The sequence below is a fragment of the Lissotriton helveticus genome, chromosome 4_1, assembly GCF_964261635.1.
Source record: "Lissotriton helveticus chromosome 4_1, aLisHel1.1, whole genome shotgun sequence".
NCBI classification, from domain to species: Eukaryota; Metazoa; Chordata; class Amphibia; order Caudata; family Salamandridae; genus Lissotriton; species Lissotriton helveticus.
The window spans coordinates 451,646,810-451,663,384 of record NC_136063.1 but is presented as its reverse complement, the minus strand read 5'-3'; the positions used below and the strand labels follow the sequence as shown (position 1 = coordinate 451,663,384).

At 49.4% G+C, this 16,575-nt stretch overlaps 1 protein-coding gene across 1 annotated transcript in view; it reads left to right on the top strand.

Annotated features, from left to right (window-relative positions):
- Nucleotides 1-213: 213 nt before the first annotated feature.
- The window catches only part of CIBAR1 (CBY1 interacting BAR domain containing 1), a 422,832-nt gene continuing 406,470 nt past the window's right edge, over nt 214-16,575 (top strand). Inside the window, exon 1 of the mRNA XM_078687046.1 lies at nt 214-400. Coding sequence (XP_078543172.1) covers nt 372-400 — 29 coding nt within the window. The 5' untranslated portion in view covers nt 214-371. The remainder of the gene's footprint in view (nt 401-16,575) is intronic.

Sequence of the window (16,575 nt, the reverse complement as noted above, 5' to 3'; positions counted from 1 at the left end):
GTAACAAGCACTATTTTTACATATTTTATTGAACTACGTAATAACACTCTATTTCCAATATTCATGCAGGCAGTTCGGTGACCAAATCTTTAGCTTCTTAAAGATGGCCGCAATTTGTAAAAATAAAGTAAAGGGGTGGGGAATACTATTGTTGTCCCTCTTTTGTTTCTACTTTAACTTGCGCTTTACGTTCCAAAGTCTGACAACGAAACTACAGGAGACGACGCAAACGTCAGACGCCCAGCGGATTCTATGGCAACTCGGTCGCCAAAGAGACGATTGGTGGAATCTTTCAGAAGTGGGCGGGGCCTCTGGGGCTTGGTCCATCCCAAGATCTCTCACCGTTATACTGGGGTGCTGGAGGCGCCAGCATGAACTTCGCTGCCGATGCCAGGGCCAGGTAAGCAGTGTCTGTCTGGAAGGGGAGGTGTAAGCAGTGTCTGTCTGGAAGGGGAGGTGTCTGTCGTTCCGTATTTCCGGTCATCTGAGTGTTTAATAGAGGGATTGCAGCGGGTATCCCAGTGAGCGTTGGACCCAATGAATTGACGGTGGTGCTTATTTTGTTTTTAGGCAAAAGTGGAGGTTCGTGTGCGAAAAATACGACACAGTGTAGCCATATATTGGTGTAGTTAATCGCATACGCTTTCCTTGTTATTAAGTAGCTCCCTTTGTTTTCTCTGTACTTGTGTTAGCTTTTAAATGTGCTGGTAGCAGAACATTTGTCACATGCAGTCTGTGCTGTTAAGTGATCCTAACAACTGATGGAATAGCATGATAACTATTTATATGCTGTTTTATCTACTGTGCACACATACCCGTGGAGCGTTTTTCAGTAGGCAAAACATATTACGCAAGTATGGGAAATTCCTTCAGCACTATATGTTATGTGACAAAAGTAAACAACTACATATCATACAATATAAGCAAGGAGGATAAGCAGTTGGGTTCCCAGCTGTATGTAATTTTCACGGACTGGCCTGAATTTTGGTGTCGTGTCTGTTAAAGCATGAATTGTCTGTTACTAATGTATTTTATCTGAAATGTTACACATTACATTAAAAATACTATCTGATGTGTTAGCTGGGTATGACATTCCTTGCATTTCATTATAAAAGCAATTTAAAGAGCAGAAAACTGTAGAGCTAATCGGAAGGAGCGGGCAAAACTACGTTCTCTGCTTTCCCATGTTACCTCCACATAAGGCACTGGAGCAAGGCACGGTGCCTGGTCCTCATAAGGATGCACACCTCACTCCCTTCGAAAAGATGCACACAGACTCCATATTAACACCTGAAAACAGAGCAAGTTCCCAAGTGCAAACTACTGCCATTTTTATTTTATTTTTTCTGAATATTTTATTGGGTGTTATGCAAGAACAAACATAACTGGGTGAGCATCCGCTCATAATGTGTATATTCCCAAAATAACAAGTACAATATTAAGGCACAAATATGCAATGTATAACAAATCGCGTTCAGACTGCAAAAAAAGTTTGCAATTTTCATTTTAAAAGGCATAGCATGTTTCTCTGCCTGGCTATAACTCTCTATAAATAGAATGTACTAACAACAAGGAGTAAGTTTATATTCTGTGCTTACCAGAGGAAATCTATTCAGAGAGAAATAACAGCATGTAGAAACAACCATTGGCATAGCCAATAGGTCTCACTTTTGGGACCTTATAAGTGTTTAGCCATGCAACACTTGATGTTGTTTAATCAAGGAATATTGTGCTGGATAACTAAGCACTTATAATGTCCTAAAGGCGAGACCTATTAGCTATGCATTGGGGGGCCTTATAAGTGTTTAGGTAGAGCTATTGACTTTGCCAATGTTTCTAAGCTGTGCAGTAGAAAAGTGTGGCTGTTGTGCAGCATGCTGAGAAGTTGTAATTAAAAAGTGTAAGAAGCACTGAGTGATGCTGTGGTGTCGTTGAGTGATGCTGTGGTGTCGTTGAGTGATGCTGTGGTGTCGTTGAGTGATCCTGTGCTGGCCTTGAGTGATGCTGTGCTGGCCCTGAGTGATACTGTGGTGGCCCTGAGTGATGCTGTGGTGGCCCTGTGTGATGCTTTGGTGGCCCTGTGTGATGCTTTGGTGGTCCTGTGTGATGCCTTGGTGGTCCTGTGTGATGCCTTGGTGGTCCTGTGTGATGCCTTGGTGGTCCTGTGTGATGCCTTGGTGGTCCTGTGTGATGCCTTGGTGGTCCTGTGTGATGCCGTGGTGGTCCTGTGTGATGCCGTGGTGGTGCTGACTGATGCTGTGGTGACGCTGATTGATGCTGTTGCACTGCAGAGAGATGCTGTGGTAGCATATAGTGATGCTGTGGTGTTCCTGAGTGATGCTGTGGTGTTCCTGTGTGATGCTGTGGTGTTCCTGTGTGATGCTGTGCTGGTCCTGTGTGATGCTGTGCTGGCCCTGTGTGATGCTGTGCTGGCCCTGTGTGATGCTGTGCTGGCCCTGTGTGATGCTGTGCTGGCCCTGTGTGATGCTGTGCTGGCCCTGTGTGATGCGCTGCTGGCCCTGTGTGATGCGCTGCTGGCCCTGTGTGATGTTGTGCTGGCCACGTGTGATGCTGTGCTGGCCACGAGTGATGCTGTGCTGGCCACGAGTGATGCTGTGCTGGCCACGAGTGATGCTGTGCTGGCCACGAGTGATGCTGTGCTGGCCACGAGTGATGCTGTGCTGGCCACGAGGGATGCTGTGCTGACCATGAGTGATGCTGTTGTGATGCTGATTGATGCTGTGGCGCTGCAGAGTGATGCTGTGGTAGCATTTAGTGATGCTGTGCTGGCCCTGAGTGATGCTGTTGTGATGCTGATTGATGCTGTGGCGCTGCAGAGTGATGCTGTGGTAGCATTTATTGATGTTGCACTGGCCCTGAGTGATGCTGTGGTGATGCTGATTGATGCTGTGGCGCTGCAGAGTGATGCTGTGATAGCATTTAGTGATGGTGTGGTGGTCCTGTGTGATGCTGTGGTGATGCTGACTGATGCTGTGGCGTTGCAGAGTGATGCTGTTGTAGCTTATAGTGATGCCGTGCTGGCCCGGAGTGATGCCGTGCTGGCCCGGAGTGATGCCGTGCTGGCCCGGAGTGATGCCGTGCTGGCCCGGAGTGATGCCGTGCTGGCCAGGAGTGATGCCGTGCTGGCCAGGAGTGATGCCGTGCTGGCCTGAGTGATGCCGTGGTGATGCTGAGGCGATGCAGAGTGATGATGTGGTAGCATTTAGTGATGCTGTGGTGATGCTGATTGATGCTGTGGTGCTGCTGATTGATGCTGTGGTGCTGCAGAATGATGATGTGGTAGCATTTAGTGATGGTGTGCTGGCCCTGAGTGATGCTTGCCCGCACCTGAGTGATGCTGTGCTGGCCCTGAGTGATGCTGTGGCGATGCAGAGTGATGCTGTGGTAGCATTTAGTGACGGTGTGGTGGTACTGAGTGATGCTGTGGTGTTCCTGTGTGATGCTGTGGTGTTCCTGTGTGATGCTGTGCTGGTTCTGTGTGATGCTGTGCTGGTCCTGTGTGATGCTGTGCTGGCCCTGAGCGATGTTGTGGTGGCCCTGAGCGATGCTGTGCTGGCCCTGAGCGATGCTGTGCTGGCCCTGAGCGATGCTGTGCTGGCCCTGAGCGATGCTGTGCTGGCCCTGAGCGATGCTATGCTGGCCCTGAGCGATGCTGTACTGGCCCTTAGTGATGCTGTGCTGGCCCTGATTGATGCTGTGGCGATGCGGATTGATGGTGTGGTGGTACTGAGTGATGCTGTGGTAGCATTTAGTGATGGTGTGGTGGTACTGAGTGATGTGGTGTTCTTGAGTGATGCTTTGGTGTTCTTGAGTGATGCTGTGGTGGTGCTGAGTGATGCTGTGGTGAAGGTGAGTGATGCTATGATGGCCCGGAGTGATGCTGTGGTGGTGCTGAGTGAAGCTTTGCTGGTGCTGACTGATGCTGTGGTGGCGGTAAGTGATCCTGTGCTGGCCCGAGTGATTCTTTGGTGGCCCTGAGTGATGCTGTGGTGATTCTGACTGATGCTGTGTTGATGCTGTGGCGCCTTAGTGTGATGCTGTGGTGTCCCTGAGTGATGCTGTGGTGTCCCTGAGTGATGCTGTGGTGGTGCTGACTAATACTGTGGTGGTGCTGAGAGATGCTGTGCTGGCCCTGAGTGATGCTGTGGTGTTCTTGAGTGATGATGTGGTGGTGCTGACTAATACTGTGGTGGTGCCGAGAGATGCTGTGCTGGCTCTGAGTGATTCTTTGGTGGCCCTGAGTGATGCTGTGGTGATGCTGACTGATGCTGTGTTGATGCTGATTGATGCTCTGGCGCTTTAGTGTGATGCTGTGGTGTTCCTGAATGATGCTGTGGTGGTGCTGAGTGATGCTGTTGTGGTGCTGAGTGATGCTGTGGTGTCCCTGAGTGATGCTGTGGTGTCCCTGAGTGATGCTGTGGTGTCCCTGAGTGATGCTGTGGTGTCCCTGAGTGATGCTGTGGTGTCCCTGAGTGGTGGTGCTGAGTGATGCTGTGGTGGTGCTGAGTGATGCTGTGGTGATGCTGAGTGATGGTGAGTGATGTTATGGTGGTGGTGAGTGATGCTGTGGTTGTGGTGAGTGATGCTGTGGTTGTGGTGAGTGATGCTGTGGTAGTGGTGAGTGATGCCAGATAGCAGTCTGGTGACGCCGTCACTCAGGGGGGTCTGTAGCCAAGCCTCTCATCTGACTGAATTCACCCCCATCACTGTCGAGGAGACCCTGAAAGGCCTTAGCAAAATAAAATCAGGATCGCTATGGACCTGTTCCCTCCACGCCGCTGTACGAAAATTATGCCCCTGCTAGCCGAGCCCCTTACGGCCATATTCAATGCTTCGCTTGAGCAATCTCATGTCCCCTCCAAGTGGAAGCACGCTCAAGTAAAGCCAATTTTGAAGAAACCATCTGATGATCCTACTCTGCCATCCCATAATCGGCCAATATCGTTGTTACCTTTCTTTGGGAAAGTGTTGGAACTTCTTGTTAACAACCGTCTGGCGGCCTACATAGAAGCGGGTGGACCTCTTGACCCTCTCAGCCCGGTTTTGGGGCTGCACACAGTACCGAGACGGCTGTGGTGGAGATTGTGGATAACATCAGACTCGCGGTGGATAGGGGCGACTCGGCCGTCCTCATCCTCCTGGACCTCTCCGCGGCATTTGACACCATTTCCCACGGCATTTTGAAACATCAGCTGTGGGAGATAGGTGTCAGAGGTGGGGTCCTGGGGTGGATTGAGGACTATCTTACTGGCCGGCTTACCACCGTTCAGGTCGACACCCTGGTCTCCGACAGTCGTCATGTGACTGTGGGCGTACCTAAAGGGTCGATCTTGAGCCCGTTGCTTTTCAACCTGTACCTGACACCCTTGGCTAAAATCATTAAATCAGTTGGCTTTGAAACTGTGGCATATGCTGATGACACCCAGCTGCTGATCACGTGTGGTGTAGATTCCGATGGCACCTGCACACGTTTTAAAAACTGTATGGTCGAGATCAGCAGCTGGATGCGGGTGAACAAACTCCAACTGAACGCGGGCAAGACAGAAATTATCTTGTTCGGGAAGGCAGAGAGGTGCCGGACGCAGGAGTGGTGGCCTGCTGAATTGGGGGTATGCCCGACCCCTAAGCTGGCAGTCCGCAACTTGGGAATTATAATTGACAGCACTCTGTCTATGAAAAATCATGTCGCCAGGGTGACGGGTACCTGCTACGGCATAATGCGCAGCCTCAGAAAGATCTTCAGATGGCTTCCTATTGAAGCCTGAAAACCTTTGGTGCAGGGCCTTCTCATCAGGCATCTTGATTACGGTAACGCCTTGTACCACGGCTTGAATGGGGACCTATTGGCACAACTGCAAACTTTGCAGAATACCGCGGCCAGACTAGTGCTGGACATGCCGCCTAGAACTGCTTCATCTCCGTGTCTGGAAAAACTGCACTGGCTCCCCATCCGGCAAAGAAGCCAATTTAAGATCTTGTGCTTGGCCCACAACGCACTGTACAACAAAGGGCCTCGCTACCTTAAAAAAAACCTCAACTGGTATGTTCCGAAAAGGTCCTTAAGGTCCAGTAATAAGTCTTTACTGACACAACCCGCGCGCGCACCTCTAGGTATGGGCAGCGCTCTTTTTCCTACCTTGCCCCGACACTTTGGAATAAACTGCCATCTCACCTTTCCATTGTGGAGCACCAGCAATTCCGTAAAGCACTGAAAACCTGGCTTTTCCCAAGTAGGACCCCCTTGTTGTCTAAGCTGCTCTTCTTTACTGTCACTTCTCCATCTGGTTTCTTATGCTGCAAGCGCCTTAAGACCTCTCTGTGATAAGCTGCGCTATATAAGAATTTTGACATTTGACATTTGACATTTGACATGCTGTGGTGTTGCTGAGTGATGCTGTGGTGTTGCTGAGTGATGCTGTGGTGTTGCTGAGTGATGCTGTGGTGTTGCTGAGTGATGCTGTGGTGTTGCTGAGTGATGCTCTGCTGGCCGTGAGTGATGCTCTGCTGGCCGTGAGTGATGCTCTGCTGGCCGTGAGTGATGCTCTGCTGGCCCTGAGTGATGCTCTGCTGGCCCTGAGTGATGCTCTGCTGGCCCTGAGTGATGCTCTGCTGGCCCTGAGTGATGCTCTGCTGGCCCTGAGTGATGCTCTGCTGGCCCTGAGTGATGCTCTGCTGGCCCTGAGTGATGCTGTGGTGGTGCAGAGTAATGATGTGGTGGTGCTGACTGATGCTGTGGTGATGTTGAGTGATCTGGTTGGGTCCCTGAGTGATGCTGTGGTGGCGCTGAGTGATGCTGTGGTGGCGCTGAGTGATGCTGTGGTGGCGCTGAGTGATGCTGTGGTGGCGCTGAGTGATGCTGTGGTGGCGCTGAGTGATGCTGTGGTGGCGCTGAGTGATGCTGTGGTGGCGCTGAGTGATGCTGTGGTAGCGCATCGTGATGCTGTAGTGGTACTGAGTGATACTGTGGTGTTCCTGAATTATGTAAGGGGCACTGAAGCGCAAAGAAAGCTGAAATAAATAAAGCATGCTTGGATATGAGGGCGATCTGGCTGGGGTGGAAGGGGGGGAATGAGGTGACCGGGGGGGGGAGTGAAAATGAAAACACGCTGTTGAATGCTGAAAGCAACAAGATCACCAGTCAATTTCTAGTGTAAAGAAATACATACAAAATAGGTAGGATGTCTTCGAAGAACAAGCTGCAAGATGCGCTCTGTGGTGAGGGAGGGGCATTGAAACAAGGTGCGTGGGCAAGCGAGAGAGAAGACGGATGGCGCCTCTTCTCGTGCCTGTGCGCCTAACCGCACACTGTATGCCACACAAAAAGCTGTGGTCGGCTTTTTAAAGCCCATTCACTAAATGTCTCGCCAGAGGAGCTCATGCACTTGCTCAGGTGAGACCTAAAAAGGAGAAGGCAAATGGGAAGAAAAAATAAAAGAAGCTACAAAGTTTTAAAAATCTTGTGTTCCAGTCAATGGTCTAAAGGATTACTGCATTCAAACACATTCTTCAATGATGTTTAGCAATAAACATGGGTGATCCATATCTCTATCAGAGAGTTAGAGTTGTTGGATTAATGATCATGGTGGTTTAATCCTTTTCAAATATTCATCTAGTTAATTCCGAATGGGGTATTTGCTGAGATCCGATAACAGTATTGAGCCATAATGTGTTCAGTTCCTCTTCTCAGCCACTCTGGTCATGTTTAGCCTGAGGATCTCCCAAGATCTTTCCAGTTGACTAAAATTATTTTATGTACAAGGGTAACAAACACCATGGGAGAGGGATCACTAGTTAGAGCTGTGGTGGGGGATTCTGGTATAGAGGGCATGCCAAGAGTGATGACTTGGGTGGTGGATGAGCTTATGTAGCACACGCAGATGCCATGACCCTGTATATTTGTTGAGATTTTTGATAGGCATGCATGATTGAGTGAAAGTAAGACAAACTGAGCTAACATAAGGTTAATGATGACTATGCAGGAGGTGAACAGAGGCGATTACACATTTCAGACAAAAGTATTATATGGGGATGTCTTGTTTTTATTTTGTTTGTAGGTCTGCACAACAGTAATAAGGAGCTGGAAGAACACCCCAACAATTTTTTTTCTTGTTTTCGAGATGGAGCACACTTTGCCTCCCCCTACACATAAATATTCGATATACATCTGCGAATCCCAAAGTAGTCTTCCAATGACTGTTTTCACTATTTTGTTGAATGTGTTGCTCTTTCATAGTTTTATTAGGTTGTTGGATATGGCCTTGAAACTGAGAGTGGGAGGATCCCGATTTCCATCCCTTCCCCATTTGCATGGTTGCTGCAGCAGATGAGACATTGGGACAGAGGTATGGCTGGGTACTGTACATCCCTTGTAGCAAAACGCTTGCTGTTGCCCCTTCTTTATCAGTATAATAACATATAATGGGGCTGAAAATATATACATTTATGACTTGGAATGTGCAGGGAATTTGGCACCTGGCTAAGAGGCACACAATACACAATTTTCTGAGCGGTCAATGAATGTATCCAGGAAAGCCATCTGGCACCACGACAGCACAGCACTGCGTCGACAATGTAGGAGGCAACTGTTCTGCAACAAATACTTCTCCGATGCAAGGCAGGTGCTCATCTGTGTCAGACCAGGTATACCATATAATTTTATATCTGAAAGAAACAGGTTAGTGTTAGATTCCTTACCTTAGAATATCCCCAGGTGTCAGACTGGATCCGGAAAGTTTTGCGTTACAGTACCCTTACGCGTCGGTAGGCGTTGTCTGTGCGTCCATCGTCGGCGTCGTTGGCGCTGGGATGACGTCGTCGGAGTACTTAGGCGCCGCTCTCGCGCGCTGACGTCAGCTCTTCTCTTTTCTGCGCCGGCAAGCGCAGATCCGGAAAAGGCAGTACTCTCAGTCATTTTTTGTCTAAACTTTTTCGATCCTTTTTGATCACTTTTCGAGTCTTTACGACTCTCGGTGCCGATAGGGATGCCCGGGTTCAAGCCCTGTACCGATTGCAACCGACTGATTCTGTTACCGCACCCCACCGCCGGTGCCTCTTTTGCCTTGGGGCCGACCACGACAACAAGTCGTGCCCCGACTGCCGGGCCCTGATGTTGAAGGCTAGGCAGGAGCGGTCCAGGAGGGGGTCGAGGGACCGGTCGCGGGGCCACAGTCGTCGAAGCTCGGCGAGTCGTCACCATCCGTCGGGCTCCAAGTCCTCAGGTAAGAGGCACAAGAAGTCTAAGAGGCGACATCGCTCTTCCGACTCCCCCCGATGCGGCCGGGGCGACACCGCCGCAGCCGGGGCGACACCGCCGGAGCCGCAGGCGTCGCGGCCTGCTCAATGCCCGCCTATCCCTGGGCCGAACGCGACGCTGGAGGAGATTGATGCCTTCCTTATGGCCATGAGGTCGCTCTCTCCTCCGCCGGGTTCCGCGGCGCCTTCGGGCCCCATGGTCCCGGCTGGGAGCCCCAGCGGGCCGGGTGCTTCGGCGCCGTCGGCGACTTTGGTCCCGGCGCCGCAGGGCCCCTCCGGATCCGGGTCACCCCTGGTCGACCTTAAGACCCCGCCGGCGTCGACCCCTAGGGTGTCGCCCCCGTCGCCATCCCCGGACGGCGCCGTCCCTGGTCCTTCCCTCGGTCCGGATACGGCGTCAGACCGGTGTCGCTCGACGCCGCATTCGACGTCGGCAGAAGAGCAATTCTTATATGATCTGGCTCCGTCCTTTGCACCTGATTTTCAGGAGATGGGGGGCAAGGGTGACTGGGAGGGGTCTGAGGACTCTCTCACACGGGCGTGTCAGTCATTGCAGGACTGGACAGACGAGCCAGGGGAAGCCAGTGGTCTCGACACTTCTCCTGACACTGGCTTTGTCTCCCCTCCTACCGTGGCTATGGAGGAGGGGGCTGCTTATAGTGTGGTGCTGACGAGGGCAGCCAAGGCCTTGGCTCTTGAGCTCCCCGTCGCGACTGTGAGGTCTAACATCCTCACTGAGGTCCTTAACCGCAGGTAGGCTCTTCAGAGCCTCTACTGCTGTTTAATGAGGCTCTCACGGACGTCCTATTGGGCACCTGGTCCAGGCCCGCTACAGTTTCCCCTGTAGATAGGAATGCCGCCAGGCGCCACCGCCCGGCTCCAGGCGACCCTAGTTTTCTGTCCACCCACCCCACCCCGAGAGCCTGGTTATCCAGGCCTCTACTTCCCGGTTTGCATTCCCGACTGGACCTCCAGATCGGGAATCCAAAAGGTATGAACAGTTTGGCAAGAAACTGTTCTCCTCCCTCAGTTTGGGGTTGCGGACAGTCAACACCGCTTGCCTTTTAGGCCTTTACACCCGGAATGCCGGAGGGGGCCCGAGTGAAGCTCGCTCAAGCCCTTGCGGAAGGACGAGACGCAGCGCAGTACTCCATTCGATGTGGGCTGGATACCACGGACTCGCTGGGCAGGGCGATGTCCACGATGGTGGCAGTTCGCCGCGACGCCTGGCTGAGGTCCGGCAACTTCTCGGCCGATGTCCAGAACACCCTCATGGACATGCCGATCGATGGCAGCCACCTCTTTGGTGGCAAGGCAGATGATGCGCTTGAACGCTTCAAGGACTCCAGGGCCACGGCCAAGTCCTTGGGCCTGTCGGGCCAGCGTCGGCAGGCTTCTGTCTTTCGCTCCTTTCGTGGCCAAGGAAGGGGCGCCCCTTCACTTCCTGCCAGTCACGGGCCGCAGTCTAACATCCAGCGCGGCGGCGGACGTGGTAACCGCCGTGGCGGTGCCAGGGGACAACGACGAGGCCAGTCCACATCCACCCCGCAGCATCTGCCTCAAAGCCTTCCTAGTCCGAGCTTTCAGGCCCATTTGACGCCAGTGGGGGGCAGGGTCTGCCATCACCTCCTCCACTGGTGCAACATCACATCGGACAGGTGGGTGCTGCAAATCGTCCGAAGGGGCTACTCCCTCCCCTTCGAGGCGACCCCTCCAGCCTTGCCACTGCAGAACCACCGCGTGTCGGGATCACTTGCAACTTCTGCAAGAGGAAGTATCGGCCCTCTTGGCCAAGGGGGCCATCGAGCGCGTTCCTGGGCCGGAAGTAGGTCGTGGTTGCTATTCCCACTACTTTCTGGTTCCCAAGAAGGCCCTATCTTGGACCTGCGGAACGAGAAGTTCAAGAAGCTGACTCAGGTCTTAGCTACCCTGGACCCCAAAGACTGGATGGTAGCGTTGGACTTGCAGGACGCTTATTTCCACATCCCCGTCCTGCCGGCCCACCGGCGTTACCTGCGGTTCAAGGTAGGCCACGAGCACTTTCAGTTCACCGTGCTCCCCTTTGGCCTTACCACCGCACCATGTGTGTTCAAGAAAGTGATGGCGGTGGTCGCAGCTCATCTGCGCAGATTAGGGGTGTGAAGAGGGGACCCTATGGTAAAGCATGTCACCCTAGGGTGAGTGAGGGTTCTCGTCTTTAAACAGCAGTGCTTCCTAGCACAATATTGTCCCCACTTGTTTACATGTTTTTGTTCCCATATTTTGTCACCTGCCCCATACCTTGTGTGAGAGAGTTCATTAGGAGTAGTATGGTGGGTGGTGCTAAATACTACAAATAGACCCTTTCCTGTGAGATACAACACATAGAACTTCCACAGCTCTGGGAGTATTAATGATCAAACGGCTGGTGACCTGTTATTGCGATGATCTCTCAAATATAAACAATGGATTGGCTCACTCGAATACTGTAATGAGCAGCTTGAGGTATATGCCAAACTTATCCCCCCCCCCACATACAGACTGAAAGACATTTGGGACCACTGAAGTTATTTGTTGTCTGCCCCGTAAAAACCTATTCGTATTTCTGAACCGCCTGAAGTGACATAACATTTCACTTAGACAACACACAAAAATGTCGGGGACAAATACAGACACAGTCACTGTAGGCATACAATGTTTGATGTAAGTGAAACTGTAAGTCACTGATTGGAATTGTAAATGACAATATCTCAGGGTAATTGCCACAAGCAGTGTAGCGGTCTTGTGCGCATTTCTCTTCCTTCGGTGCACTAACTGATACCTCCTGAGGTGCACAGCAAAACACACAGGATGATGGACGGAATGTTGCACAATGGCAAAACATTCAGCCCCAGTCACAGATCTGGGTTTAATCCATCGTTATTTTTCTCACCAAGCCACCCCAGTTCAGACATGGCCATATGCAAATCAGTCTTGACCCTGTGCCTCATGGGTCAAACTCTCAATGGGAGCTCGGAGGGAATCAAACAGGGTCGCCCTCCACTCAAACCTAGACCTACAACAAAAGACCCTGTCGAACGGACGTCCACATATGTCAGTTACTGAGAAGTAGACCAGTCTAAATGTACTGATAACCACTCCAATCCCTTGCAATTTATGAGGGGATAATTCACTGCACTACGCCCAAATTTAATTTAAAAAAAGGGGCCCAACTTCCTTGGCAGAAACTCAGAACAACAGTTGCAACTTGTCTGACCCTTCAAGGTCAATAACAATTCTCCACACCAACAGTGTTGGACAAAAATCTGCTTAGAAAAAATGTGTGAGAGGCAAGTGACACCTCACGGAAACACCACCACCGGGGTAACTGGTATGTAGTTTCCAGACAAGCCCCTGTCTCATCATCGGTAGTCACTTGATTCTCAAAGAAAAATAGAAGGAAAGTGTCCAAAACAAACAACCAACGACGTGTAACAAACCGTGGAAAGCAGAAGCATTTGCTAGTGACAAACACACAACATAAATCAGTGCATAAAACACAGTAACCAACTCCCTTAACTAATTTTATTCATAGGGAAAAAGGTGTATGCTGTACATATAAAAAGGCTGGTAGCTATTCCTGCATACCATTACCTATTTAAAATGCCGACATGTTTCACTGCCACCTTAATTTTGGCAGTTTCATCAGGGCTGCACTATATGCTGCCACTCCACTCTTGGACACTTGTTCTGTGTTAACCAGAGTCAGCCTAGTTACTCATACCGGCCGCCCAGGGGTTGAAAAGGATGATGGAGTACTCCTAACGTGAGTTCTCGCCTTCATCTAGCTTATTAGCTTTCGTGATGTTGCCTCATATGCGCCTCATGGGAACAGTCCAGCCCGAACTGCCAAGCCATGTCTTCCTTGGACCGGAATCAAGCATCCTAGGACCGGTTTGTCACCCCGAGTGGGACGGGTATGCTCAGACGTGAGTCCTGTGCTATCCACGTCACTGGAGTCAAGCTATCCTGGCTGAAGACGGCTGATAGGCAGAAACCGGTAAGACAAGATAATCTGATAATAGACACCCAGATATTGTCCTATCTCACCTCTGTATGTGCTCCATATTCAATTAGGGACAGCTGGATTCGTGGATAATATACCTCAATATAAATAAATTGTATCTAAAATGTAGAGGATATATGTATTAGTTACGTGACCGTACCACCTGGAGCTCGAAAGTAATACCGCCCATATTGTCAAGAGCAACTTTTTAAAATCAGGTTCACAAAGTCCCTCCCACACATAACGTAATAATAAAGGGATCTCAAGCATTAGGAGTACCATAGCGTTCTGCCCACCGTATGCCACAGTCTAAGAGATCGGAACACATTCAATTGCACGAACAGTATAAGAAGAACAAAAAAACACCCCCTACAGTTAGTATGGCCCAAATACCTCAAGCTATTTACCCAATATGTTTGATAGTAATCAGTGAACACCCCTCACAATCCTCGGCGTAATGTATATGTCACATCATCGTATCCTAATGATGGAATTAAACAATAAAGGGCTATCATGAAAAGCAAACCAAACAAAATCAACATAACCCATTATACGGAGACTCGCCCTTAAAACATACCTACGTTTGAGCACCATTCCCAAGAAAAGAAGAGACGGGGACCGTATATGCAAGATGCGCTTCCCCTCAATATGATCCGACGTGTATCCCACGGGATTTCACCCGTAATGCGGATGAAACAAGTCCCCTGTAGTAATGATAGAGCAAATTATCCATAAGGAAATGCCGCGTGGAGCAAACCGTGCCCCTGCGGTTTAACCCATGACCCCCCTCATACCTTTTGATATGGCGCAAGTTTCCCGTACCTGCGAAAGCCAGCAAAGACGGCGCCTAACATTCAGCGCCATTTTTAAAAGGCAAACAATTGTCTACGTTGCCAGGGAAGACATCACACGTAGTCAGGATCTGTCTCGCCTTCCCCGATGTGTGTACAACGAAGTAATATGGCGGCCATCTTGGAACGGAGCCAACTGCTCATAATATGTTAGCAGATAGGTACCGTTTATACCACAAACCAAATAAGATCGATAAATGTGGTATATAATATCTCTATAATATCAATACCTGCTATTTGTCATAATAGATAGGACCCTAAAATAGCCATATTGTGAATGTGCCAATCGTATATTAGAAATAACAAATGGGTACCCGATAACCATTTATTGTCAAAAGGAAGTGAGTATTCGTCCTAACAAATAGTATAAGGACCGCAGCTAAATACCAGTGGTACGGCCGTTACCCTCATCCATGCTACTGCATCCCTCTATTTGAAGAAATATAAGTACCACGAAAGGGACACAGAAGAAAATATACAAAGTGAGGAAAAGCAAGATCATTAGAGAGGGGGTAAAGAGGTAAACCAGTTCCAACCAGTGAAGCATCATAATATCCAATACATTGTAGGCAGCGATAAGAGTTTCTTTGTATATACAAATATTGATTTGTAGCAAAATGCCAAAAGGGGACAACAGGACATGAAGAAATACTTAGTCCAACATGCAGGGTATATGCCCTACCAGATTTGCACACAATTCACTTTCAGATAACATTAAATGACAAGAACCAAATGTACAAGATCAACCACCTAGCCCAGGAAGTAATGAAGCTCCCAATCGGTATTGTGGCCCATCTGGGTTGCTTTCAAACAACATATCCATTTGGCTTCCCTCGGTCTGACTGCTAACTGACGGTCACCACCCCTGCTGTCTTGTGGTACGTGGTTGATTCTGTGAAACCAGAACGATACGTCATCTGGGTGTGTATCGTTGTAATGTACACTAACCGGATACCGGCTATCCTTGTTACATATGGCTCTACGGTGTTCTTGAATGCGGGCCTTTAAAGGAAGCACTTTACTGCCCACATAAATGATATCACATTTGCAACCCAACACATATATTACATGTGAAGTGTTGCAATTGATGTAGTTGTTAATCCTATATTTTTGGGAGGTATTATACGTAAAGTCTGTTAGTGTGTTCAGACCAAAAGGGCAAATGTTACAAGACCCACAGGTAAAAACAACATGTGGTTTAGGTGGTAGCCATGTATCACGTGGAGTAGTAACATAGCTAGTGCATAGAGTGTCTCGTAGTGACCTCCCTTTACGGTAGGTGACCAATGGCCTATCTGACAAAGTATTCGAGAGTCCAGGAATGTCCCTCAAAATTTTCCAATTCTTGTTTAGAATCTTAGAGACCTTACTGCTGTTTGAGTTGTACTGTGTAATAAAGCTGACAGTGCGTTCCTTGTTGTTCCTGTGCGTTGTGTCCCTAATTTTAGTACACAATGTGTCATCTCTCTTCATTTTATTTGCCCTCTGGATTGCAGTGTCAATGATATTCCTGTTGTAGCCCCTTTTAAGGAATCTGTTTCTTGCTATATTCAGGTTCTTAACATATGTATCTTCCTCACTGCAGTTTCTTCTTAACCTGGTCATCTCTCCGTAAGGGATGTTGTTAATTACTGTGTGTGGATGCGCACTATCTGCGTGCCACACTGCGTTGCAGGCTGTCTCCTTTCTATAGAGAGTACTCTGTACCACCCCATCTCTGACAAAGAAATTGATATCCAAAAAGTTGATGCTATCTCTGCCCTGTGTCATTGTAAGGTTAACATTACAATAGTTATCGTTAAGATACTGTGATGGAAAATTGCACTTCCATCACAGTTCTTTATGTGGTCTAGCCCTCTTTGAGCTCCGTCCTGGCCTCGGCACAGGTGAACCACCTTCAGACTTTGGCAAGGCCCCCATAATGAAGGGGTCCCAGGAAAACTGCCGAAATGGAAGCAGAGAGGAATTCTATCTGAGCAGAGAGCATGCCTCTATTCTCTCCAAGTGGACCCCATCTTGTTACTCAGGAGATGGGGGGTTGCCGGACTGAGCTGAATCACATACCCCATAAAGGTAATGGTCTGACTGGGGATCAGGTCTGATCTCTCCTTATTGATCACAAAACCCGGACCCTGAACGAGGTCCACCATCTCATGTAGATCTGATGCATAAGGAGAATGTCGTCCAAGTAAACCATCATCCTGATGCCACTGGTGTGGGGAGTATCTGGCTGAATGAGTACTGGAAGCCTTGTCCTAGACTGCTATATTTAAGATCTTTGTCCGTAACCCTGCCACATCCAGCAACTTATCCTGACGGGCTCTCTACTTTTCTCTCCAGGGATGGACCAGGACATTCTGCTTGAAACTGTTTCCTGACCTCCTTGTCCAAATGTTTCCAAAGCTTAGGAACCATGTATTGGATAAC